At 37.7% G+C, this 26,728-nt stretch overlaps 2 protein-coding genes across 2 annotated transcripts in view; one reads left to right on the top strand and one right to left on the bottom strand.

Moving 5' to 3' along the window:
• The window catches only part of Polr1B (RNA polymerase I subunit Rpl135), an 85,826-nt gene extending 78,345 nt beyond the window's left edge, over nt 1-7,481 (bottom strand). The window contains exon 1 of the mRNA XM_081736866.1: nt 7,312-7,481. Within this exon, the coding sequence (XP_081592992.1) occupies nt 7,312-7,398 (87 nt within the window). The 5' untranslated portion in view covers nt 7,399-7,481. The remainder of the gene's footprint in view (nt 1-7,311) is intronic.
• A 2,996-nt stretch (nt 7,482-10,477) lies between these two features.
• Nucleotides 10,478-26,728, top strand: part of unc-104 (kinesin family member unc-104) — a 209,262-nt gene continuing 193,011 nt past the window's right edge. Inside the window, exon 1 of the mRNA XM_081736858.1 lies at nt 10,478-10,672. The gene's annotated coding sequence lies outside the window, so the exon portion shown is untranslated. The remainder of the gene's footprint in view (nt 10,673-26,728) is intronic.

The following is a 26,728-nucleotide window of genomic DNA, read 5'->3' as shown; positions in this document are numbered from 1 at the left end:
AACAAAACGGCCTAACATTACTTCACAAATCTTTCATTTTTTCTGTAATCTCACATGGAAAACTCTATATTTCTTTAAATTGTGCACTCCTACATAAAATGAAGGTCTTTACGGTGATTTATGTTGGAATTAAGAAGAAAATTTCTCACATTTGAAAGAAAATGCAACATTGTTATATTCTAATTATTATGGTCGCTGTCTTCTGGCTAACCCACTATCCTTTGTTTGAAGTCCCGGGCTCGATTCCTGGTAAAACTACATAATGTTTCAGATCCCACTTTGAACTGTAGATCTAACAATATATAGCCTCGCTGCTGACAAGGCATGTAAATACAAATCAATTAATCAATCTAATCAGGTTCATACTTAAATTTTAGTTCCATGATTAAGTAAGGAAATTTTCCCTCACCCGTGTCAGTTTTTTTTCCCAATAGGTCTTTACATTCTTCATAACCGTCCAACTCACTGTTGTTGTTTTTTTTTAAGAAAAAAAAAATATAAGCTTATTTTCTTACTAAAAACATCTATTGTGAGTCAAAATTTAGAATACAAAAAGGCACTAACGTACCAAGCAATAATAATACACTAACGATAACTTGAATAGCTCGGCATTTTGAATCCACTCATATGTCATAAAACATGAGGAGGATTCTTTTTCCACACCAAATCCTCTGTACGTGCAAGCTCAAAATATACAAAGAGTGAAAAAGCATATTTTGATTTCGCACCTACAGAGGACTTGGTAAATGTGTAACGAAACAAACAAACAAACAAAAAACTGATCTTTCCTTCTTTACTAATATATTTGAAATACAATGTAGAAAGATGTTCTCAATATGTAGACACTGGATTGTTCAAGCATAGCAGCTAAGTTGTGGTACAAGCTATGCATTCTGAGTGAAGACCACTGATTTCAGGAGTGAGATAGTGTGTGGCTGTTCTGGGAAACGGACTGGGTAGCGTAGTGGTTAACGCATCGGCATAGCATACCGAAGATTTTGGATCTTGCAATCATTCTTTAACAAACATTTTTCTTCTTTATAATTTTTTATCGTTGTGAAGATAGTTCAGTGTGGCATCTATTTTCTTTGGTGTAGAAGGTCTTCCTCACTTGATTGGGACTTTTTTTTTTTTTTTTTTAGATTACCACGCACAAAGACACTTACAACCAACAACTGTGGACATACCGTGATTGTACTACACAAGCTATGATTAACAATTGTTACTCTATCGCGCTGCCTCGATTCTTGCCTCCAGTTATTTTAAGAATAATAACACTGGAAACGGGACAACAACAACATTCATAATCGTGCGTATGTAATACATTACAATATATATTAAAAACTAACCTGTATAATGTTCTTTTTTAATGATTTTTTAGTTGATATTTCCATGGAACGTAGATCACAGAACTAGATATTAATAATAAAAAAATAAAGAACAGATGGCATTTCGGGTTAGTGCACTATTACAATATTAACAATTTGTATGTGTTTTCACTCCACTGTTTATTACAACATAAATATATGAATAACAGCATAGAAGATATCCTTCAGCCTTAGCCCTAAAGAGAAGTATCCGTGGGAAGTACTGGAAATATCAGCTAAGGTTCATTAAAAAGGAATATTATACAGATTAATTCTTGATATATATATATATATATATATATATTCACTGTTTTTAACTATACAGCCCACAATTTCCAAAAGTCCAGAGAAGTTTTCCACCCCACCCTCTCCTATCATAGAATCATGCATCTTCTTTGATGTGTGAAGTACCTACATTATTGCTTGCAAGTTCTCGGAACAAGTGTCCAATTGTTTCTGCCTGTCATCCAAAATAATCGAAATGGGTCAGTGAAAAAAAGGGGGAAGAACTCTCTACAGAGCACAGCCATTTTATTGTACTATTTGCTTCATTGGCTTGCCAACTTTAGAGAATTATTTTGTTTTGGGAGGTTTATTTAAAAAGTTCAAATTTTCTCTGTTTCTTTCGGAAGATACATAACAGCACATTAATCAAGCTTAGCATAGTATATTTTACACTTATATTATTACGAAAACATATGCTAGATGCATATTTATCTTCATTAAATCTAACTTCTCTATACAGTTTAGTGATGAAAGTATCAGCTTTCGATTTTGGAACCTGGAGTCGATTTCCGCTTGGGAGCATCGTATAGATTCAACGTAGGCTCCAGAACCACGACACAAATAAGCTCGTGATGCAAAAATTTGAAACGAAATCAAACACATGAAAAATGCCTAACATATGATCTGCTGACTACGAAATCAAACACATGAAAAATACCTAACATATGATCTGGTGACTTTTAGTCATGAAAGAAGTAGCTATTCACTTAATTAATTAGAACACACTTTCGAGGTATTACGGTGGTTCAATAGTAGAGCGCTCACTTCTGACGCGTGAAGTCCCTGCTTCGATCCCAGCTTCCATCAAGTGGGTTTTGTGTGGTAGACAGACATCCTGTGTGTGGATTTTCTCGAAGTTTTCTTTCCATTTCTTCCAACTACAATTTTATTAGTATCATCCATCTTTTCGTCACCGCCTCCCTTAGGTTTGGTGCATAAACATGGGACGTTAAACTTAAAAAACATCGTGCTCTATACAGAATTAAGTTTCTTTGAAAAGAAAGGAAACAAAAAAGGAGTAGAAATAGGGCCTAATCGATTATTTTTAGAATCTCTTAATGCTATTGCCTGCAAAATATAAGATATATTTAAACCAAGGTTAAACATTAACTAACGTCAGTTGGATACGGAAAATGCGAGTTCCTCCTTGACTGCGGTTGTAACAAATCTGCATAAAGAATATATTAAACTGTATGCTTTCGATAATCAATCAATCAAATGAAAGTACTGCTCAGGTGTAATTTTGTCTTGAAAATTGTTCGTACTGTAAGACCTCAGTCTATACTGGATTCCACCTTTTCATCAGAGCACTTCGTGCCTCGATGCCGCTCCTCCTCACCTACTCGCCAACTTGCTGCGTTGTCACTTCGTCATAAACGCAGAATTAGACAATTCGTGTAGCTACTAGTGCGAGGGAGAGAGAGAGCATCTGGCTGAGGCTCTGCTGTGCATAGAGTGATCCAGTTCGATTCAACTGTATAATTTATTGAGCGCAATGATTTGAGACGCACTTGATAGAAAACTGAAGGAACTTTTCTTATGAAATGCTATTTAATGCTCGATAAGAAATTTAATTCAGTTAAGCAAAATAAGACGCTATAAGGAGAATTAATTTTGGTTCTGAGGGTAAGAACGAACGAATAAATAAAGCACCTTTCTTGGGTACACCTGCATAAAAGCCAATTTATAATATGTAAAGTGTATATGGGAATCAGATACCGGTCAGAAAGAGAAGAGAAATAATAATAATAAATGTATCCATCCTAAATTCCCCTACTTTCATTAAATCTTGGGGACTGGCTACGGGCCTGGATGGTTCACAATTCATCATTTCTCTAATTTTGCTTTTCGTGAATCGAGAAATCCAAATGTACAAAACATCATTCCTACTAAATTAGAAAAAAAAAATGTACTTACAAATAGCAGCTATATTGGTCACTGTTCATCTACTGATTCGTCCTCTTCCAAGATATCCACACCGAGATCATCGCTGCACTCACTCACAATTTCTTCATCACTTTCGTTATCAGTTTCCAAATTAACCACTACACGGTCATGCAGTATTTCAGCAAGTCCGTCGGTCTCCCACATATAATCCTCAACCGTTTGTACGTGGTGTACAGCGTTTTTCCACTGCTCTGGCGTGATATTTTGTACAGCGTTTTTCATCAATTGTTCTGTATCAGCCAATTTAAATTTTGAGTTACGCGCTGCGATTTCACCCTTCACAGACGCCCATATCAATTCTATCGGATTTAACTCACAGTGATACGGCGGAGTCCGCAATACCTCATGTCCGGCACTTTGAGCTATCTCGTCAAGCTTATACGTCACGTGTCGAGTACGCTCACGATCCACTATTTCAAGAAGTTCACATTTATTCAGAGATGAATCCCAGGAAAAACTTTTTTCGGTCAACCATTCTTGAATGTCTGCTTTTTTAGTTCTTTTTGTCGGCACTTTATCACTTTTCTCCGAGTGACTGGGGGCATTATCCATCACTATCACAGACTTAGGGGGAATATTAGGAAGTAACCTTTCTTTGAAATATTTTTTGTATACCCTGGAATCCATTTCCGAGTGATATTCTTGGTTCTTTTTATCTTTTTGGCCTCGAAAAATCAGTTCAGCGCCTGGAACAAAACCATCTTCTGATCCTGCATGAACCAGTATCACCCTTCCTCCCTTCCCAGAGGGAGCTTTTGCTCCCGTTGAAAGACCTCTCGCCAAGCTTGCTCCGCAGATTTTATTTTCGTACCAACCCACCTTTTGTTTTCGGTGTGCCCCTGATTCGACCAAGTTCCGTGTAAATTATTTTTTTACCCTCATGCCTTGCTTTTCTTATCCTGTGTCTCCAAGCAATTATGTCTTCCCTGTCGATCAAGAGCGAATTTCTTTTATTTCTTAAAAATTTAAAACCCATTTCTCGTAGTAGGCGGTACAAAGTGGATCGTGAAATGTTTGGGAGCTGAGGGTCATTCTGCACAATTTCCAACACATTTTGCACTGTTGGGAGTTCATTCTTTCTGAAAAATTCATGTACTTTCCGCCTTATAGTTTCCCGGGTAAAACTGTCGTAAATGTCAACACGTGTCATTCGCTTTTCACTTTTTCTTTCTTTGCGTGGGGTTTCTAATCTCCCGTTGTTCATTAAATGCTGCTTTCTTATATCATATACAGTGGATTTCGCAACGAGAGTGGCCGCAGCAGTTTTATCCACAGCCTCCCGCACAGAAGTTTTTCTTCCCCCTTCCTGTTCTTGTGAGCGGAAATATGAATAAACATTAAGAGTAATTTGTCGCTCTCCACTTTTAAGAATACGCTTTTCTCTCTCTCTCTCTCTCTCTCTCTCTCTCTCTCCAATCTTATAACATTCGGGTGACTGCACAGATGTTGATGGTTCCATTATTTACAATTAAATATGTACAAAAAAACAATACTATATACAAGAAGCATAAAAGGCGGATGAAACACAAACTCGAACACGCACACACACACAGCAAATCTTGAGACGATACACAAATATATATATACACACAATCACACGACAATAACTTAAACTCTGCAAATAGAACTTCCGCACTAAAAACAACAAATAATGTATATATACACAGTACAATTGATATATTTACATAAATATTACTAAATATTTTCCACGGATATAAGCAAAGTAACGAGGCAATAGATCGCTTTCTCTAGAACAGTACAGTGGCTCTTCAGCGGTCGTTGACATTTGGCAACAAAGGTTGTCATCCTCTCACTGGGGGTGGATGAGTTGTAGTGTTGCTTACTCCTCTTCTTCAGTTCCTCGTATCTATGACCAATGAATCGAACTGTGGCAGCCCCAAATGAATAGAAGAAAATATACAATTCTACTGTTCTTAGTAATTTGGAATCGTATCATCAATTCCAATATTTGAAAACAAATTAAATACAAGATAATTAATCACTAATTAAAGTTTTTACTTTTCGGCCCAAGGAAGGAAATTCAAAGCACCAACCCTGCAGAAAACGATTAATTACTTTTCCTGTATACGATAAAATAATTTGCAAAGCTTCATTTACCAACAATCACATTATATTTCATTTTAATTCCTTGATCCCCTAAAAATTCTATTAATTCAATTAAATATTAAGTGACTGTGTGTAAATGATGCTTTGTAAATTATTTTATCCTATAGAGGAAGAGTAACTTAATCATTATTTGCAGGGTTGGTTGATTGAATTTCCTTCGTTGGGCTTCCAAGTAAAAAGTTAAATTATTAATTAATTATTATCTTGCAATTATTTAGCATATTTAAAAAAATCAATTACAAAAATCATAATATTATGTACCTTCTTATTTGCAACTATAAATACTAGAAAATATGTTTTAATTACGGAAAAGAAAAAAGAAAATGGCGAGGCAACAATCCCTTTAATTTACGTATTTATTATTTTTAATAATAGAAGGTTAATCAATAATATCCTTAATCTATTTACAAATTGTTGTGTCACAAACATATAAGTTTTCGAAAACTCATATGATAATTGATAGCGAACGTAAGATGACTTGGAAGAAAAGTTGCTGAATTGGATACACTGTCGTTCAACAGCGCTGGGATCTTCAGCGAGTCCTTTACCAGTAGCAAAAGAAAACCGAAGTGCTCGGATCAAAAGGTGGTCACAAGAATAGTCTCGTACATCGACACGAAAATTGAGCCTTGTCCAGTCTCGTCGGCAACACTATTCTTGAAGCAAGCATAAGATAGGTTCTAATATTTACTCAACCGGCATTTACTTGCTTGTTTGTCCCACGATAACTCTTCCGATTATAATGTATCTTGCCATAACTTTTCTCCAACCCTAGGAAATAAGCCAACTGTGTGGGGTCGAAATCTATCAAGAACAAGGAGTAAGGTTCCATATGTTGCATGTTCGCACCCATTTTGAAAGTATGACCTATGTAAAAATATTTCAATTTTGATTAAGTATAGTGAATATTTTCAATTAGAGCTTCTTGATTACCATTCTTAGGGTAGGAGTTGCATTCATCAGTACAGATTCACTTTACGACGACTTCATCTTCCGGGTATAAATATGCATCCGGAAGTACGCCCCAAAAACGAGAAATTAATCTAACCGAGTCAGGGCAGGAGCGCAACAGGGGGTACAGTGTAGGGTGCGCCCGGAGGGAGCAAACGCGTTAGCAACAGAGGAATGTGCATAATGAGAATAGCGTAAAAAGCACTTGATATAGCATAAAAATCACATAGGTTAGACTACTTGTAATGGTTTAACACTCCTAAGTCTGTACAGCTCACAGAGCTAGGTTGGTTCCTTTCTATATCAAAGTTTAATATTTAATTCATACAGTATTGCCAAGCGAGGGAAGGCGGGTTAGAGCCCCGTAGGGTACGTTGTTTTCTGTGTTTATTACAGCTAAATGGGAAGGGGGACCTGTGTTCTTAATCAATACGAGCAGCTAAAGTAACAATTTTCATTATAATGCAGAAACAACAAATATATGTATATTACTGTATTCATTTCAGATGTTGTAATCTTTTACTAAATCAATAACCGTCTTGTGAACTAATATCAACACTCCACATTCTGGTCAGGCTAAACTTAACTTGCACCAAAAATACTAAGAAAGAACCTGAAACCAATTTATTCTTACGCTATTTGGCTTATCCGGAGGTCTTCCAAAATTGTTTGTCAAGTTCTTCAGAGATGGTTCTTTTGGTATATTTTCAATTATTTCCATTATGTAATATACTCAAATAAGACAACACTTCCTCATACACACAGAGCAAAGGCACGCACTTCAATTCGAATACGCAAATGGTATTTCTCTTGTTTTCACTGACAAACTACTACTACCAGATTTGGATTAAAAAAAAAAAAAAAGTTACTAAAATCAGCAATCCTTGAGTGTGTGTAATTATTTTATGTTACTTTTTAAAGAATTAAATAAATTTGTATACTACTTTCTAATGGTGTGATAATAAATGCGATCTGTATTTTATAATTTACTAAATAAATTATTTAGAAACTGGTTTGCTTTAGTGTGATCATGCTGGTGCTCATGTTCCTTCTGGACTTTAAATGAGAACCTGAACCAGTGTTGCCAACGGCAGCGGTTTCCCGCTAAATCTGGTGGTTTTACGATAGTGTCTAGCGGTGAAAATTGGCTGGCAGCGGGGCAACGGGAAATCTAGCTTTCTTAAAAAAATATTTGCAACCTTTTTCAAAACATGTTACTTTTTGATAAAATGTGTTACTGTTGTATTTTTTCTTATCTAGGTATTGAACGAGCGTATTACAGATGCTTGCGAATTACCTGTGTACTATAGAAGTGGTATATGGCAATGTTGCTCTCGGGACGTGGTATGTTAGCAACGTTCTCTTTTTTTCGAAATCAACGGGACAATCTCGTTCAATCGAGACGTATGCTCGTCCCTTTCGTTCCTTCACTGGATATGATCGTTCCGAATTAAGCATCCGAGACGGCCTACTTTGTTCGAATGAGGACTCTGTTCCCGCTACCATTTCCCGTCAATTAATAGTTGTTAGTTCACAGTTCTGTGGTCGGTCGTTTCTTTTGCCGGTTTATGTGGACTTGTGCTACTTTTAGTGTTTCTTGACTACAATGAATCAGTGAATAGAAAAAGGAGAATATTCCCCAACACGTTACTTTTGAAAAACGAAAATTAAAACTGCTTACCAGAAATACCATTGCTTACGTAAAAATATTGTATGAAAGATTTGTAACGTATGTTAAGACATTTCATTTCTCAAAATTCCAAAAATGTAATGGAATTGGATATTTAGTTATAGAGAAATTGTTATCGTGGAATGTTATACTTTATTTTTCGAATGTTCTTCTTTTTCTACTCACTGATTCGTCATTGTGTGGTGTAACAATGGGACGAACAAGAGCAAGTTATTCTCAAAAATTTAGAAAAGACTTTCTAAATGATCCAAATTTGAAAGACTGGGTACTGGAGATTGAGTAAGATCGTAGGTATCTCGGTGGAAATACTGCAAGTGCAATTTGAAAGCAAAATTTTGTGATCTTATAGCAGATAGCAAAACTAAAAAAAAAAAAAAAAAAAAAAATGTAAGTGCAGCAGAACCTTTTAGTTCAAATAAACAAAAGAAAATAGAATTCCCGGTGACAAACGTTTCTTTTGACACTACTCGAGTCCAGGAAGGGTTAGCTTTATTTACCGCGTGTCATTGTCCTATTAGAAGCATTGAACATCTTAGTGAATTGTGCAAACGCTATTTCCTAGTGAGAGCTCCTTCGTGGCTAAGCGGTTAGCGTACGCGCCTTTGGCGTGGGAGGTCCGGGTTCGATTCCCGGCGGGAGCTCATGTGGTTCGGATTCCACGTTAATCAGTAGGTCCACGTCTCATATAGCCTCGCTGCTGAACCGTACGTTAAACTCAAAATCAACTCAACTCAACTCAGCTATTTCCTAGTGAAAGAGAAACACTTACATCATATTAAGTGTAGTGCTATGATCAAGAATATTTTATCTCCATACTTTAAGGAGAGCCTTCGGAAAGACATTGGTAACAGTGACTATAGCATTCTTCTTTATGAATCAACAGATATTGGTGTAGTCAAACAGCTAGGTTTATGTATCATTTACTATTCTGTTGCACGTTCTACTATCGTGTCTACTTAACCCATTGCTGCCCCTTGGCAACTTAAGTTGCCATGGCAATTTTTCGTCATAGCGCAAAAAACTCATGGATTGACATTGCTAGTTGTAATCGTAAAGTAACTTTGGGGTCTGTTTCGTTATAGAATTGTTACATTTTCTTTGTATAATATATTGATGCGGGATTAGCACTGTTTTTTGGGTACAATGTGTTTTAAAGAGAAAGACTCAACTGGATTGATTTGAAAGACTCCAGAAGGAAAGATTAAGGGTCTGTAAAGGAAGGATTGATTTGATTTCAATAGTTATGATTTTCCAGTGTACTTTCTCCTTGAAAATTGTAACTTTTCAAAATGTTCCCTTTTTCTTGAATATGTTGCCTGTTGGAAACTTAAGTTGCCGGGCTAAAAAAACAAGAAAAATCTAAATATTTTTCAAAAATATTTTAATATATATTTTAGAGTACTAGTAAGACCAAATAGGCGAAAAAAACTTTTCAAAATATAAGTGGGAAATTCTGGGCACTAATGGGTTAATTAGGAATGTAGGCCTACGAGTTACAATCGGCTGATGTTAATCCAATTGTGAATGTACTAAAAGTAGCTTTGAAAGATTTTTGGCTTGATTTGAAGAAACTACGAGGTTTAGGGACTAATAACGCTAATGTCATGGTGGGAGTTAACAATGGTGCGTACCAAATTTTAAAAAAGAAATCAATCATCTCGTGTTAGTTCGTTGTGTTTGTCATTCCGTGCAAATTGAAAGAGAGATGGTTGACTCTATTCTTACTTCTCGTGCAGGGTTGAGACGACTCGGGAAGTGCTGACATGATTTCTATTTACCATTTACATATTACAAAACATTCATACTATGACAAAAGCAACGTACTCCAGTGTACAAGTTGAAGACGACGAATCGGAGGATGAATTAGCTCCATTGATGAATTAGTGATAAGTACTTATGTGCTTTAATTCTTTTATTGCATAGATTGTAATTAATTAAAATGTGCAGCTTTTTCAGCTGTAGCGGGATTTTAACTATATTTGTAGATCGCGATATTTTTTGGTGGAATTCTGGCGGTTTTGGTTTTCAATTTAGCGGGATTTTGTGCAAACTCGTTGGCAACACTGACCTGAACAGACTAAACAGCAAGCTTTCTGCTTCGATGTTGATTCATTTGTCAAATCATATGTTATTGTTCAATGAAAGGTGTTGGTCATTTTGACTGGTACTGGTTTAGACGTAGAAACTTACAGTAATATAACATGTCTATCAATCAAGGAAATTGGATGCTTTACGGCAATTTCACTACCTGATTTATTGTAAGAAGAGATGTAAGGTGTGAGTTAATATATTCGAGTTACATTTGGTAAGTAGTCAGTAAAATTTCATAATCAAGCTAGTATCTAGTATAGTTACTCACTGCAGATTTTTTTTTTATTATAAAAGAAACAGTATTAGTTGATTTTTAAAAAGTTTGTGCTGGCTTACATCTGACACGCCACAGTTGAAAGGTTTACAGGTAAAATTGAATACCTCACAGCAAAAAATATTCAAAAAGAACAAAATTCTGCAAGCGATAGAATTCAATATAAATTAACGAACAGGTATACTTTTGACGCACCACTCAAAATAATTGTTGAAAAGTTATAATTCTTTCACTAATTTCCTTCTTACTGTCTTTTAAAAGTTTTGCGGGTTAAACTTTACAAGACACGCTCCAGCTGCGCATCGATAAGTAGGGCCCTTTTAAAAAGTATAGTAGAGTAGGGTATTGTAGAGTAGAATAAGATATAAATAAGTAGGGTAGGGGTTAGCTTAAGGTTAAGTAAGTTTAGATCCATTTTCATAAAATAATTAGTGTGTAATTTCTCGTTTCTGAGTGAGTATATCTGCTGGAGCGGGCGTTGTGAAGTTAACCCGATTTGCGCTGGCCGACATGAACATATCTCACTTGGCATAGATAAAGTTTAAGGGGGACACAGGAGGTAATTGTTGAAAGATTACAATTCTTTTTCCATACGACTTCCAAATGTATAGCATAAGAACTAGTGCAAAAACATAGTCCAACCTGTGCTAGGTGGTAACTAAAATTACGAAAGCTGTAAACGAGTCAGGGCAAAGCGGAGAGAACAGGCGCGTCAGTGATGGTGGGTATATGTATAAACTCGGCTAGTAAAAATACCTTGGCTTTAGCAAAGATACGAGTATCAATAGCACTTGTCATGATTTCATACTAGTAACGCTCCACTTGTTAACATGCAGTACAGCTTATGTACACTGTGCAGGAATACACCGACGGTGGAAAATGGCATCTAATAGTCATCCTTTAGCGTGGGAGACCCAGGTTCGATTCCCGGCGGAACCTCATGTGGTTCGGATTCCACGTTAATCAGTAGGTCCACGTCTCATATAGCCTCGCTGCTGAAAGGGACGCTAAACTAAAATCAACTCAACAATTAATAGTCATATTTCTATGCACTCACTTATTTTATCCACCGTAAAGCACTTACAATGATTTCACACTTGTAAACCTAAAATACAGGTGTATTACTTTGTATAGCATTCCGTCGACTGCAGAAATGTATTCCTTATAAATGTCTTTTCATGCAAAGTATCCAATTTTACCTGTAAAACTTCCAAATTGCGGTGCGCCCAAACGACACCAGCACGCATATTAATACATCTGTATTTTAGGTTTACAAGTGTAGGGTTAGAAGTGTAAAATCCTTAAAAGTACCTTACGTCAGATAAAGTAAATGAATGTATATTCAAGGTGACTGTATTAGACATTATTTTCCACTAGCCGCGTATTTCTGCACAGTGTACAAAAACTGTATTTTATGTTTACAAGTGGAGCGCTACTAGTATGAAGGCATGACAGGTGCTATTGAAACTCGTATCATTGTTAAAATCCACTTGTTTACTGTGCCCTTGCTTACGCGCATACTCACCGTCGCTGACGCGTCTGCTTCCTTTGGACGCACTCACTCACTACCGCTCGGGCTTTCCAGCTTGGCTCTGCTCTGACTCGGTTAGATAGTATTAGTGCTTTTTAATGGCCAACTAGAACATGTTAGTTTTGTTTTCTGCACTTTAGTTTTTACGCTGTGCATTCAAACGCCGTATTGATTCGCAACTCGTAAAGGAATTGTAGTTTTCCGACAATTACTTCTGACGTTCCTCTTGATTTTATTTATTCCAAGTGAGATATTTTCATGTCTGAAATCATTTAGGTACCAATAAGAAGGAAATTACTGAAATAGATATACCTCTTCAATAATTATTTCGAGTATGTGTGGAAAGTAAACCTGTCCGAACTAGTTTATTGGTTATTCTGAGCTATCCCTTTTTATGGGGACATACTGATCTTCATGAAATGTAAACCTCTTAGCAGGAAATGCGCTCTTGGTGCTTTCGATACTATTTCTTTTGGAAGGAGTTGCATTAATGGGGAAGAGGGGGGGATTCACTTTATAATTCTTGAGTATAAAACAAAGCATTTATTTCGAACCTGGTCGTCCATCTTGTTTTCGACCAAAAGCCCTTCTTTTCGAAAAAAAAATTACAATTTCGCTATTTCCTATTAACATTATGTTAGGTTATGTACAGTGAACGTACACGATAGAAAGTATTTTGCAAAACACACTAACCAACTTGTGCTGGGGATCTAACCGGATCAGAGAAGGAGCGCAGCAGGGTAGCTGTACGTTAGGGAGGGGGTGCATTCGTAGAGAGCAGATGCGTCAGCGAAGGTGTGTATACACATAAACAAGGATAGTAGAAAAAAGTGTATATGGTATAAAATTACTTACCTTACACGTTGAATTATATATTTGTACGTTACTAAAGACGTTGTAGGTATTATCCCGGCATGTTTTCATTGCTTGTATGTTTGCAGAAATTTTGCAATTATGTGGATCCCATAACTCTCGGACATTCGTACAGTCGCGCGGCATGAGCTATCATAGGCCTATTCCATCTCAAGACAGGCAGAGGGTGCCCAATGATTCTCTCAGATTTTCATGAAATTTAAATATGTTATACTAGGTAGAAAAATAAGGGACCCATATTTTTGCGTTTTCCTCAAAAAATTTTTTTGACCAAGTTATGCCCACTTGAAATTTTGGGTCAAATCTCCCGCGCTTTTGGGGTCAAAATCTTTAAATACATATATCTCGAGAACTGTTCAAGATATTTTCATTCTGTTTTCTTCCTCTAAAAGCTCTCTGAAAGCTCTACAAAATGAGACTAAATTTAGAGCTGTAAGTTATATACATACTGAGGTATTATTGCTGAAAGGAAAAAATAGACCCATTTTTGGGTCAGTATATCTCAAAAACCCCACCCTTAAAAGGATTCATATTTTCAGGATAGATTCAACAAGATCCCAACATGCTTCTGTATAAATGTCAGAGAGAGTAAATGCTTGGTTCAGATGTTAGGACACATTTATTAATTGTGGTTATGCCGGAGAAATTATACATATTTCGTTTTTCAGATTCACTACAAATTAGTTCTGTACATGAAAGCGTTTTGAATGTCAGATTCTTCTTCTTGTGTTATACCGTGAAGTCTTCCTGACTGTCCTAAAGGATGTGGTGGTGACAGAATCTTGAGAATATTTTCCACTGGTATTGCGCACTCATAAGCCCGCTGTCTTTTCCCCTCTGGAAATTTATAGCCTTTGGCCGGTCCATGGGGCAGCATAAAATGCACAAGCACTTCCTGAAGTTCAAAATAAACTTGTTTAGCCTTTGCAACCCACCAATTATCATCATAAATCACAGCCAAAAATGAGCCAACTTTGATGTCTTGAATTTTAGATGAAACAACACTTGGCATATATGTTGCAACTGCATAAATTTCGTCTTTCTCATGTTCTGCTGTGCGTGCAGAGTACACATTCTTGTCACATACATACCACAAATGACTCTTCTGTATGTTTTTTACAGCCCGTACACTGGTCCACTGAGCAATTTTTTCATCACGAAATTTTTGAACTTCTGTGGATGCAAGATGGATAATGGTGATGGCTTTCGTATATGTTGTAACAGTGGCAGCAAATTCTGTTGCATTTTGAATGCATTCCAAATGCTCTGATGTCAGGTTGTGCTTCGTTGCAATATGCTTTACTGTTCCGCCTATTCCATCACAGGCAGATTTTCCGTGACCTGTTGCTGAATACAGCCATTTTTTATTTTCGAAATTTAAGTTTGTGAGTTCATGAAGTTGATAACGATTTTTAAAATGGCTCGCTGCCCCATCCGATATCATTGTGAAAGTTTTAATTTCAGCTAAATTTTTAGTGCAGGAGATGATCATCTTTGTTGCCAGCAAAGCATGTGCCGAATCATGGGTAAGGTCATCACTAACAACTGCATAACTTCTAGTGTTGTTGGCACAGTAAGAAACTCCTGTAAATATAGTGACCTGGTCATTTCTCCAATGATAGTTTTGAATCTCATCTTTCATTATGGCCGTCCAATTTTCACCGAAATCTATTTGGTCTAGGAATTAATTCGTGCGGGTGGACAAGAGATGGCGCAACGAACGAAGCGTCCCACAGTTCCGTGTATCCACACATGTGTTGCAAACCCCTGTCATCACGTATCGTTCGTAGTATAGGGCAGTGGATTAAAGCGTCAACAACACCAGTTTGTAGTTAAGTGAACATGGCGCAATTTGTGCCTGATAAAGTGTTTTTGCGGGGTGTCCTGCTGCATTACATTAACATGCAGAAAAGTGCGACTGAAAGTCATCGTATTTTGGTGGAAGTGTATGGTGACCATGCTCTAGCTGAGCGAATGTGTCAAAAGTGGTTTGCACGGTTTAGAAGTGGTGATTTCGGCTTGGCAGACCAAGAGCGAGCTGGACAGCCAAAAAAATTTCAAGACGAAGAATTGACAGCATTGCTCGAGCAGGATTCGTGTCAAACGCAGGAACAACTTGCAGCAGCATTAGGCGTTGATCAAACAACAGTCTCCAAACGCTTGAAAGCCATGGGAATGATTCAAAAGATGTCACATTGGGTTCCACATGAATTGAAAGACAGAGACGTTGAAAGACGAAAAACCATTTGCGAATTGCTGCTTCAACGACAGAGCAGAAAGGGGTTTCTGCATCGAATTATTACGGGTGATGAGAAGTGGATCCATTACGAGAACCCTAAACGAAAAAAGGCCTGGGTGAAACCAGGTGAACCAGGTCCATCACAACCAAAACGAGATATTCACTGTGCAAAGGTTATGCTGTGCATATGGTGGGATATGAAAGGTGTGGTGTACTATGAGCTGCTGCAACCGGGTGAAACTATGAATGGAGAACGTTATCGACGACAATTAATGCGTTTGAAGCAAGCTCTGGCCAGAACACGACCAGAATGGGAGAACAGACATGATCAACTTATTGTTCAACATGATAACGCTCGCCCACATGTCGCAAAACCGGTCAAAACCTATTTAGAAAATGTCGGATGGGAAGTTTTACCCCACCCGCCGTATTCACCAGACGTTGCTCCTTCGGACTACTACTTGTTCGATTGCATGAACAACGATTTGATTAGACAGCGGTTTACTTCTTCAGAACCGCACGCATTAACCGCACGTACCAACCGCACGAATTAATTCCTAGACCAAAATACATGGAGCACCAGATGATGAGAGTCTTCTTTAACTACCATCTTCTCTGCGGCTATGGCTTTTCTTTGTACTTCTTTGATGTGAAGATGAGTCACTGCCTTCAGAGTCCATGTTGCTACTTCTTCAGTGAAAACATGTACTTCTGTTGACTTCTTTACTAGATTTCCTGCTTCCCACACTGCAAATGAAATTTCTTCGTCATCTTCTTCTTTTTCCACTAACCAAGAGACCCTGAATTGATTCCTTCCTTTCCCGGACAATCTGCACATTCTCCATAGAAGCAAGATTCACGTGGAGGGGAGCACAGTACCAGATTTTGCAACTGTTGCCTGATTTCAGTTTTGTCGTTAGATAGCGATGTGCTGAAACTTTTTAACGCTGCACAACAGAGTTCAAAGTTTGCACAATATATGCAAACGCATACTTCTCTTGGTGGATGGAGAATAACCCATTTCGGGCGAAGTGTGTAAAACTTTGACACGCCAATTTTTACATTCGGATGGTCTTCTGTGAACTTGTGATAAATCTCTTTAATTGTTCTTGTTAAGAAGCGCTTAACTTTTTGAATACGCTCACCATTTTCTCTCACTGTTATAACGTCCTTAGCATTGGGGCTCTGAAGAGAGCAATCAACATCGTCACTAAGGTAATAACTTTTTGCAAGTGCCACAGTTTCTGGAGGTAATGGGTGACCTAAATATGGATCAGGAATATGGTATACTCCATGCATTCGTTGTATTCTTCTGGATCTGTCTATTAAGTGCTTTGTCACGTGGGGAAACCGGGACAGCAATTCCGTCTTCGTTATCTTGTTGGGTACAATTGTCATCAATCGTACTTTTTCATTGTAAGAGCGGCATCCTTCGAAGGCAGCATTAATCTTCTTATGCCACTGTTCGCAGTTAACACACTACACGCTGAGCACTTAAATTTTGTTCATGGACAGGGACATCATAAATTTCTGCCAACTTAGAGTTTGTTTTTGCTTCAAATTCTGTTATCAGTTGCTTTCGTTTTCTGGTCACATAAGCTCCTCTTCTTTCAGGCTTTACAACAGTAGGTGTCCTCAGTGGTGTCACATTCATTTCAAGGCTGGAAATGGTCGTGTTCATAGCTTGCATCACTTCTTCAGTTTCGTTAAATGTTGTGTCCTCATCAAGTACATTGAGTTCAGGATCACTTTCTTCTGTAGAAATATTTGCTGTGCTTGCACTTACATAGGAAACATACTCTGTTGGTTTGGAGACGTCAGAACTCACTTCAAACATGTTGGAATACCGGCGATAACAGTTGAAACAAACCAAAGTCTCACTGGATATATCATCACGTTTAAATAAGTTTTTCAATAAAAAGGATATATCTTCCAGTTTCACAAATCTACATGTTGTGCTTTTGTACACTACATTTTTATGTTTATGTTGAAAATCTGGACACTTATATCTTTCACCAGAAAACACAGATTTTCCACTCTTTTCCCCCATAACTTTTACAATGATGTACACAGAACTTTACCGAAATGATACAAAAATACCAGTAAGTGTTCAACCCTCAGTACACAACTCTTAACGTACATTCCAATTTCCAGCTGAGTTTATAAAATTGAATGAAGCACATCTTCTGATTGGCTGGGAGTTGCGACTTTTGAGCCACACTTCGAAATGCCCTCATTTAAAGAAGAAATAAGACGAGTTTATTATTATGACATCATCCTGAAACATAAATAATAAAATAAAATTAATTTGTATGTAGATAATTGTTAAAAAGTAACAAAGATAACTTTTTTTTTACTTTTGTTGTATATCAAAGATTATAATAGTGCAGTTCCTCTAAAAATTTCATGGCACGAATATTGCTTGTACAGCTCAGTTCAATTCACTGCAGAATAGTAGTACTTTTTACCACGGATAACGTAAGCTAATTTTACCTTACGTGAAGTCAGTAATACCTAGGTACATAAATAAAATAAAACTATTCTGCTCTGTGACTGCTCCATTCTCGAGAAAATTGATCAGTGTTGTACAACCAAGGCGGTAACATCTGAACCAAGCATTTACTCTCTCTGAAATTTATACAGAAGCATGTTGGGATTTTGTTGATTCTATCCTGAAAATATGAATTTTTTAAGGGTGGGGTTTTTGAGATATACTGACCCAAAAATGGGTCTATTTTTTCCTTTCAGCAATAATAGCTCAGTATGTATATAACTTACAGCTCTGAATTTAGTCTCATTTTGTAGAGCTTTCAGGGGAAGAAAACAGAATGAAAATATCTTGAACAGTTCTCGAGATATATGTATTTAAAGATTTTGACCCCAAAAGCGCGGGAGATTTGACCCAAAATTTCAAGTGGGCATAACTTGGTCAAAAAAAAATTTTTTGAGGAAAACGCAAAAATATGGGTCCCTTATTTTTCTATCTAGTATAACATATTTAAATTTCATGAAAATCTGAGAGAATCACTGGACAGATTTTTTTAAATTTGCCTGAGTTGAAATGGAATAGGCCCATATTGACCTCAGTTACTTCGTTTCACACAGTAGCTTGTATACTATGGTTACCAGCTACATTATTAGCGAATCCGTGCATAGTAGGATCGATTTTCTTTAATGTATTAAACATACGGTCTTCTTCTTGTTCACCTCAACCATAGTTTGGTGGGCAACATGAAAATTTTAAAACTTTTCTTTCGCTTGGGAGAGCTGTTTTATACTTTGATAAAGCCTCTTCTTCGTAACTGCATCTAGATATTCTATCCTTGGTCTTCCTCTTTCTGGTTTGCTTTCTGCCTTTCACTCTATCAGCACAGTGATCCAATCGGAGTGTCGAATAAGATGGTCAAGCATGCTGTTTCTTCTTTCTCGTATTATCTTCATGATCTGTCGTCCTCCATTAGTTTCCTTTAGTACGTCTTCATTCCTTTTCCTCTTGGTCGATGATATGCGCAGCATTCTGCGCCAACACCATATTTCAAATGCTTCCAGCTAGGATATTTCAGTTTTTTTCAATGTCCACGTCTCTGATTCGTAAAGCGCCACGCTCCATACCAATGTCTTAATAAATCGTTTTCGAACGTCCAGCGACACATTTCTTGATGTTAGTAGTCCTCTTTTCCTATTGAATGCTTGTTTATCCTGTGCTATTCTGGAACTTACCTCTTTTTCACTTCTTCCGTCCGAAGATATTAGACTTCCTAAATAGAGGAACGTCTTAACGTCTTCGATTTTCTCTCCATCTAGTCATACGTTTGCCCTTTCCTGTCCTGCTCTTGTACACTTTATCACTTTGGTTTTCTTCTTATTTATCTTCATTTTGCATGTTTTCTCCAGTTGGTGCTTCAAGTTTGAAAGTGCTTCCTGCATGTCCTCATCGTTCTCCGCTATGAGTACTATGTCATTGGCAAACCTTATTGTGCTGAAAACCTGACCATTTACTTTTACGCCTTTCTCGTTTTTATCCAAGAATTCTTTCATAGCCTCTTCTATATAGACGTTGATCAGGAAAGGTGAAAGTCCACATCCTGGCCTCACTCCTTTACTTATTCTTGCTTCCTTCTGATCTCTTTCTATAACAGCTGTCTGGTTCCTGTAAAGTTGGTATATTATTCTTCTGTCTGTTTAATCTACTTTCATATTCTTTCAGCTCTGAATATGATATTCCAATCTACGTTGTCAAAACCTTTCTCTATATCTACAAATGCTACCACAATTGGTTTGTTTATTCTGATGTGCTGTTCCATAATCAACCGTAGACTCAGTATTTCTTCTCTTGTTCCTCTTTTCCACCTGTATCCAAACTGATCCTCTGATAACCGTTCTTCGATCTTCCCCTCTATTCGTTGGGTGATAATTTTGCACAGTATTTTTGATGCGTGTGAAAGCAAACTTAACGTTCTGTGTTCTTCGCATTTCCGTGCGCCTTTCCCCTTCGGGATAGGTACCAATATGCTTTTCTCGAAGTCTCTTGGTATTTTTCCCGAGATATACATTTCATTAATAAGATTAAATAGTTTCTTCTTTGTTGCTATTCCGAGATTCTTAATCACTTCCGTTGGTATTTGATCTATTCTTGGGGCTTTACTATGTTGCATTTTCTCCAAAGCATTGTCAAATTCACACTGTAAAATTGATGGTCCTAATTCATTTTCATCCACGTCTTCTTCCTTCTCTATCTCTTCTTCGTTCACTCTGTCTCCTTTGTAGAGTTCTTCAATGTATCCCTTCTATCTTCCTGTTATCTGCTCCTCTTCTATTAGCGTTGTTCTATCCTTGTCTATGATAATGTCTGTGCGTTTCTTTTTCTCAGGGAACTCTTTTCTAAGCTTTCTATATACCGTTTCTGTTTGCCTTTGTCTACATTTTCCTCAATTTCTTTGCATAAATTGTTTATCCAGTTTTATCTGCCCTTCTTTACTTCTCTGTTGATGTGATTTCTGCACCTTCTGCATTCCTCTTCTTTGTTTGTTACCATGAACTGTCTTCTTTGCTCCATCATTTCCAATATTTCTGCTGTTATCCAGGGTTTATATTGGGTTCTCGTTTCTCTTCATATGTGCTCGTCGGCATCTTTTGTAATCCCTGCTTTCATGGCGTCCCATTCGAGTCGATATCATCACCTGCTAAAGCTACCGTAGACGTCTCTTTGTCGCATTTGCAAATTCCCTTTTCATGTTTTCATCTCTTCTTAGCTTGACTGTGTTCCATCTTTTGTTTGGTGCTACCACTCGTTTCCTCGTTAGTCGGAGTTCGCTCTTCATCAAAACTAAATTATGATCTGAGTCAACGTCTGCTCCTGAGTAACTCTTACTGTTTCTCACTTGATTTCTAAATGCTTGTCGGACTAATATATAGTCTATTTGATAGCTTTATTTATCTACTGGTCTTGTCCGTGTGTATCTTCTTCTTAGTGGTTGTTCGAAGAGAGTGTTCGTTACAGTCAGATTATGGCTTTTGCAGAACTCAATTACTCGTGTACCTCTCGCATTCCTTTCTCCTAGGTCGAAATTCCCGTTACATTATCTTCTTTCTCTTCGCCGACTACTGCGTTCCAGTCACTCATGATGATTAAATTCTCCTGGTCTTCAACTTTCATCAATACTTCCTCTATTTGCTCATAGATTTCTTCTACTTCCTCATCTGTGTAGCTCGATGTAGGCATATATACTTGGATTATCGTCATATTTCTCGGTTCGGCTGCTATCTTCAACATTATTATCCTTTCATTGTATTTCCAACTGCCTATGACTTTCTGTCCTATCTTCTTATTCAAGACAAAACCGACTCCTGCCGTACCGTTTGCAGCTCCTGAGTAAATCATTCTGAAGTACCCGCTCCACATGTCTCCTCTATCAGGCCATCTAACTTCGCTGATTCCCAAGATATCTATCTTCATGCGTTCCATTTCTTTCTTCAGGTTTTCCAGTTTTTCACATTTTAACAGCGATCGCACATTCCAGGTTCCTATCCTGCAGGGGTTTCGTTTGATGATGACCGAGGAGGCCCTGCTGTGTTTCCCTCCACTGCCGAGGACGACCCTCTGTGAAACAGTAGTGTCGTATTCCCTAATATTACATTCTCTTATTTCTCTTTCCATGTTGTTTTCTAGGGACAGTAAAGTGGTGGTGTCCCAGGTCCTTCCACCTCGCAATGAAACAGCTATAGAGGATATCCTGTCCCTGCCTGCTTTTGTCCACATCTGAGCCTTGCCGATGTCAATCATCTTCAGCCTCAGTGTGGTAATGGTAGAGCTGGTGCCCACTACCATAGTATTTATCTTCGTCTGACTCCTACCCTTAAAGACCAGTCCGGGATGGGAAGCCCTAACCTTACCAAATAATTTCCTCCGCTTGCCAAATAGTTCCATATTTATAACCGCTTATAAGAAATATGAACACAACTTTGGCTCTCCTTACATATTGTCGAGCACACAAACGAGCAAATTATCCATTTCCGCCCCATAAATTTTCAAAATTTTGCAAAGAACGGACAACCAACTTTGGAATTTGATCCTAAAATAATCACCAACAGACTTAAAAGTACAAACCAACTTGTGCAGATGGCCACTGAAAAGCACGAATGCTATCTAACTGGGTCAGTGCATGGGCGCAGTAGAGAACCCGAGCGACAGCAATGGTGGGTTTAAGCGGAAACTACATAAGACAGCACTACTAACTTATCTTTCACTCGAATATTATGCTGACTTTGTGTAGCAGAGTAGATCCAGTATTTTCAGACTAAAAAACGTGAAATTTTGTCATTTATGAGGAAATACATTGTACATTATCATTACTTTAGAAAGTGTATGTTAAGAATTCTTCGGCGCACATTCACTTTGAGAGGACTTCTCCTTTTTGCGTATAAATACTGCGTCCAGAAATAAGCCATAAAAATTACAGTGTAACAAACATAAACCAAGCTATGCTAGGTGACCACTAAAAAGCACGAATGCTAATTAGTCAGGTCAAGTAGGAGCGCAGCACGGGGGTTCGAACGGTAGCCCGTTTACAGCGGAGTCATTATAATCGAAATTGCATTCCAATCAAAAGAGGAACATGCCTTTCACAGGTGCAGCCAAATTCAGTTTGGAAAAGGGTTTCGTCCCATATTCGTCTGAAGAGAACTTGGAACACGATTTAATCCCAGAAACAGCAAGGAAAGAAGTTATTTGATTTTGACTTGGCTTTAGTTTAGCGTCCCTTTCAGCAGCGAGGCTATATGAGATGTGGACCTACAGCTTATTGTGGGATCCAAACCACGTGAGCTCCCACCAGGATGAAGAAAAATGAGTTAGTGGTTATGGAATATTCGTATTGGCAGGCTTCGTGCTCGGTGGACTCATGGGTTCACATATCATCGCTTGAGAACTGTTGCTTCCCGGGGATACAGGGACTGGACATTGTAACATGTTTATATTTCAAAGGCGCAGTCCGTTCAGACTTCATATTCATGGATAATCGTAAAGGTGCGCACCGAGCTATCCTGGTGAATAAGTTTCTTGATGGCGAAAATATCCACCATTTGGACCAGTCAGTGAATTCCCCAGACAGAAACACCGTAAACTATACCTGGATTAAAATTCAAAAATGCAGTGCAACATTTGCTGATGCAGAAGCAGAAGCTTCAAACACATGACCAATAAATTGAATTGTTTAGCCTTGTTTCCTTCAACTCCCTATTTTTTCGGTCTCATTCCTTATTACTATCTTTTATAACATATTTTTGCTTGTATTTGTTATCATTTATTACTTTGTATTCTGTTACTATGTATATTTTATTATTCATAGGGTTAGGTGGTAGAGCAGCCTTGGCTGAACCTCACTCTCAATAAAGAGTTTTTATTATTATTATTTTATAACGGTACCAAGTTTCCGTAGAGTTCTTTAACCATTACATACAGTGCATGCTATGTCAGTGCGAGATCCGTATAATCATTAGAGTAACATGTCCCATATTAATCTTCTGTTTCCTTGAAGTGATTTTGTATCCCGAGTTTGTTTCCTGCTGGAGACACTCAGAAAGGTGTAAATAGCTTTTTCAGGACAGCCATCGTGAATGAGATTTTTTCCTGAGTTTTCCTAATTCACACCAGGGAAATGCCGGATGGTACGTAACGTAACAGGTCTAAGGCCGCTTCCTTTCTTTCTTCTACCCCGGATATAAACTTTTTTGCTCAGAATCACTCATACTGCCATTTCCCAAAATATTGACCCTTCCTCCTGGGACACCCTATATATATATATCCAACACCCTGCGCTTTTTCCGAGTTATGAGCGCAGAAAGTTGAACTCCGAGCATTAATAGTGTTAGAAGAAACAGTATGGTGAATTTCAGATGGAACCATACTTCTATTTTCGAAAAATATCACATTCAAGATATTCGGGAAAGTACGCAAGATTTAATTAAACCTTGCCCCATTCAATCCACAATCATCTATGAGATCTTAACTTAATTTGTGAAATTATGTATCTACTTCCCCATTTCTTTTTGAACTTGGTATTTTCTGAACAACACAAGTGTGTTTCCTCTGAAGTACATCATATTTTTCTTCTAACACTACCAGTCTTTGCGTTATTAATGCTCAGAGTTCAATTTTCTACACTTTCCCATAACTGAAAGAACGCAGCTTTCAACTTCGGTGTAATGAACTTTTTCGCTTGTTTTCGTGTCTACTGGTGATTTCTATCTTTAAAGCATTCTTTTTACCAAGTCATTTTAAATAAACTTTTCTTTTGTAGAAAGGAATTAAGAACACAGTTCTCAAAAGTAGGAATCAAGCATTACACTTTATGCTTTATTATGAAACATTATGCTTTATTATACTCTTAAAAATATCAAACTTACATATATATAAGCAGGGTGTGAATTACCGGGGGGATAAGGGGGATTTCCCCCCCCTCAATCACATTTAAAGAAGTCAACCGAAGTATCCCTACCGGGGATGCCCGTTTCCCCCCCCCCCCCAAACTACGCTTAGTATAATGTCAAATTTCACTGATTTTTGTCATTTCTTGTACGTTTAATTTTCTATCTGTATTTCGAAATAAGCGATGTAAACTATTCAGTTTTGGTCACTTCTAATATCCCACTATTTTCACCGTTGTTTAGTTGAACTATCTTATTATGACTACGGTTGTTACTTGCAACCGCACCTTCGTACTCTTCAGTTCGACGAGCCGCTCGGGAGAGTAATGCTCCCGGAAGTACGTTTTTTTTCGCACGCTACTCTAGGCAGCTGTTTTACGCGCTATCCTAGCCAGTTGTTTTAAGTTGGTCACAAAATTTATATCATAGAGTACAAGGGGAACGAAACAAGCCCTACGGGGCTTCTAAGCCGTTTCTACTATTACTACTACTTATCTGCACAAAAGTAAGTAAATCACTTTTTTGAGTATTATTTCCATGTTATTTTAATTTAAAAAGTGTTATAAAAATGAAAAAAAATGTAAAAAAAACTTTCATCGGGCCGGGTTTGAACTCACGCCAAAAGAGATTTTTGTTATTAGCATATAGAACTAACCCTCGGCCACGAAGACCCGCAGCACCAATCGTTTGATTTCTGCTATATTTGAATGCAACGTGGCAAGAAATGGATAACGCCAACTAATCAGAACTGTGTTTTTCGTTCCAACTTCCGGGAGCATTACTCTCCTGAGCTAGTCCTTCAGTTCGTCATCGTTCGTGAATTTGAATGTACTAATCGCTCTGATGGATTTATAAATGCTCTTAGTGGTTGGCCAAGAAGAAGTAAACAAATAGTTTCTTGCACCATACTTGGCGATGGTCGGACATGTCATATTCATTCTCTACATTTGTGTCGATTATTATCTTATTTTAATTTTTGTTACATTTCATTTTCCAAGTATTCTTTGTTAGCGCATGGTCCTCATTCCCTAGTAGTTTGCGTGTATGCAATTCGAAAGTTGCATTTAATAAGTGATAGGATAGTAATCACTGCCTTTTACAGTTTACGGAAATGAACTTTTGAAACTGTACTCAAAATCTGGGATATACGCATTCTCTCGTGGCTATATGTTAACGTACACGCTGGGGATGTGCCCCTAGTGAGCAGACATGTTGGTGAAGGTGAGTAAGCGCATAATTGAAGATTTGTTTCAACGTTTGCTAATACGGCTAGTTCTCCGTGTCATTGTCTGTGCGTGTAGAAGCACTTCAACTGGAGCAGGCTTTTTAAAGTTGGCCCTTCATTTTTCCATCTTTCTTTTCTGTGTACAGTTTGCTGTCCACGCCAATAATGTTGTCTGGAAAACTTCAATATGATGTTTATACTTCATTTGATAACGTAGCACATAGTGAATCAACTTCGCTTAACAACCTAACAGCAAAGTAATTCTAAGTGTTGGCTTCCTGAGCTCCGTCACGGAATCAATATTTGAAAGAACAATCGTGGAGAGCGCAGCATTAGCGAGGAGTACAAGCGCAAGCTCGAAATTTGAATTGAGAGTTTTTAAATATTTGGCCTTTGATTTGATTTTGATGCCAGAAATTGAAACCAGCAACAATCCATTTCTCGTATGATAGGTTAATACGTAGATTTTTTAAATGTGTAAATCCGTTTAACTGATACTTTAAGTGGTTTTCATAATACTGAAGTAGGTTGTCTTTTGTAAGGCTCATAGGCGGAGTTATGGGGGCATTGCCCCCAACTTTTTGACAGAAAATAAAAATGCCGCCTATAAGATGGTCACCTGCCAAGACCTCCGAGACCAACCAAAAGGTCTGCCCCAGCAGACAATTCCTAGCTCTGCCTATCGTAAGGCTATGTGAAATAGCACAAAATGGAAGATTAGTGGAAAAATTAACATATGCTTGTGATCATGGCCATCGCTCGGGCCGAATTATTAAGTAAATAAACCTTAGAGAGCTACGGGCACAAGAGGGAGTGCAACATTTAAACACGTTCAGAAATGTTAGGTTTGGTGTGTGCATGTCAGACAATATACACGTACATACAGTGGTGCTATTCGGCCGGTTCGCTAGAACCGGTTGTTAAAATATTTCAAGTTCGAAGAAACGTTTGTTAAAAGATTTCGAGTTCGCAGGACCGTTTGTTATACCCAATCATAAACACACACGCATAGTATAACGTTATATATAATTATAAACACACGTGACCTAGCCAAAAGTGAAAGAAAGAAACCAAACATACTTGTGAAAACACCTCTGTTCTTTGGCAGATAGGAATTTGAATATTGAATTCCAGGATACTGGGATCTGTAAGTGTAACGAATGTAATACTTATCTAATGCCTATTACGTGTGTTACTACATGT

Source organism: Thermobia domestica, chromosome 13, assembly GCF_964235325.1.
Source record: "Thermobia domestica chromosome 13, izTheDome1.hap1.1, whole genome shotgun sequence".
In the NCBI taxonomy this organism is placed as follows: Eukaryota; Metazoa; Arthropoda; class Insecta; order Zygentoma; family Lepismatidae; genus Thermobia; species Thermobia domestica.
The sequence above is the reverse complement of the archived record's forward strand: the minus strand, read 5'-3'. Positions and strand labels throughout refer to the sequence as shown.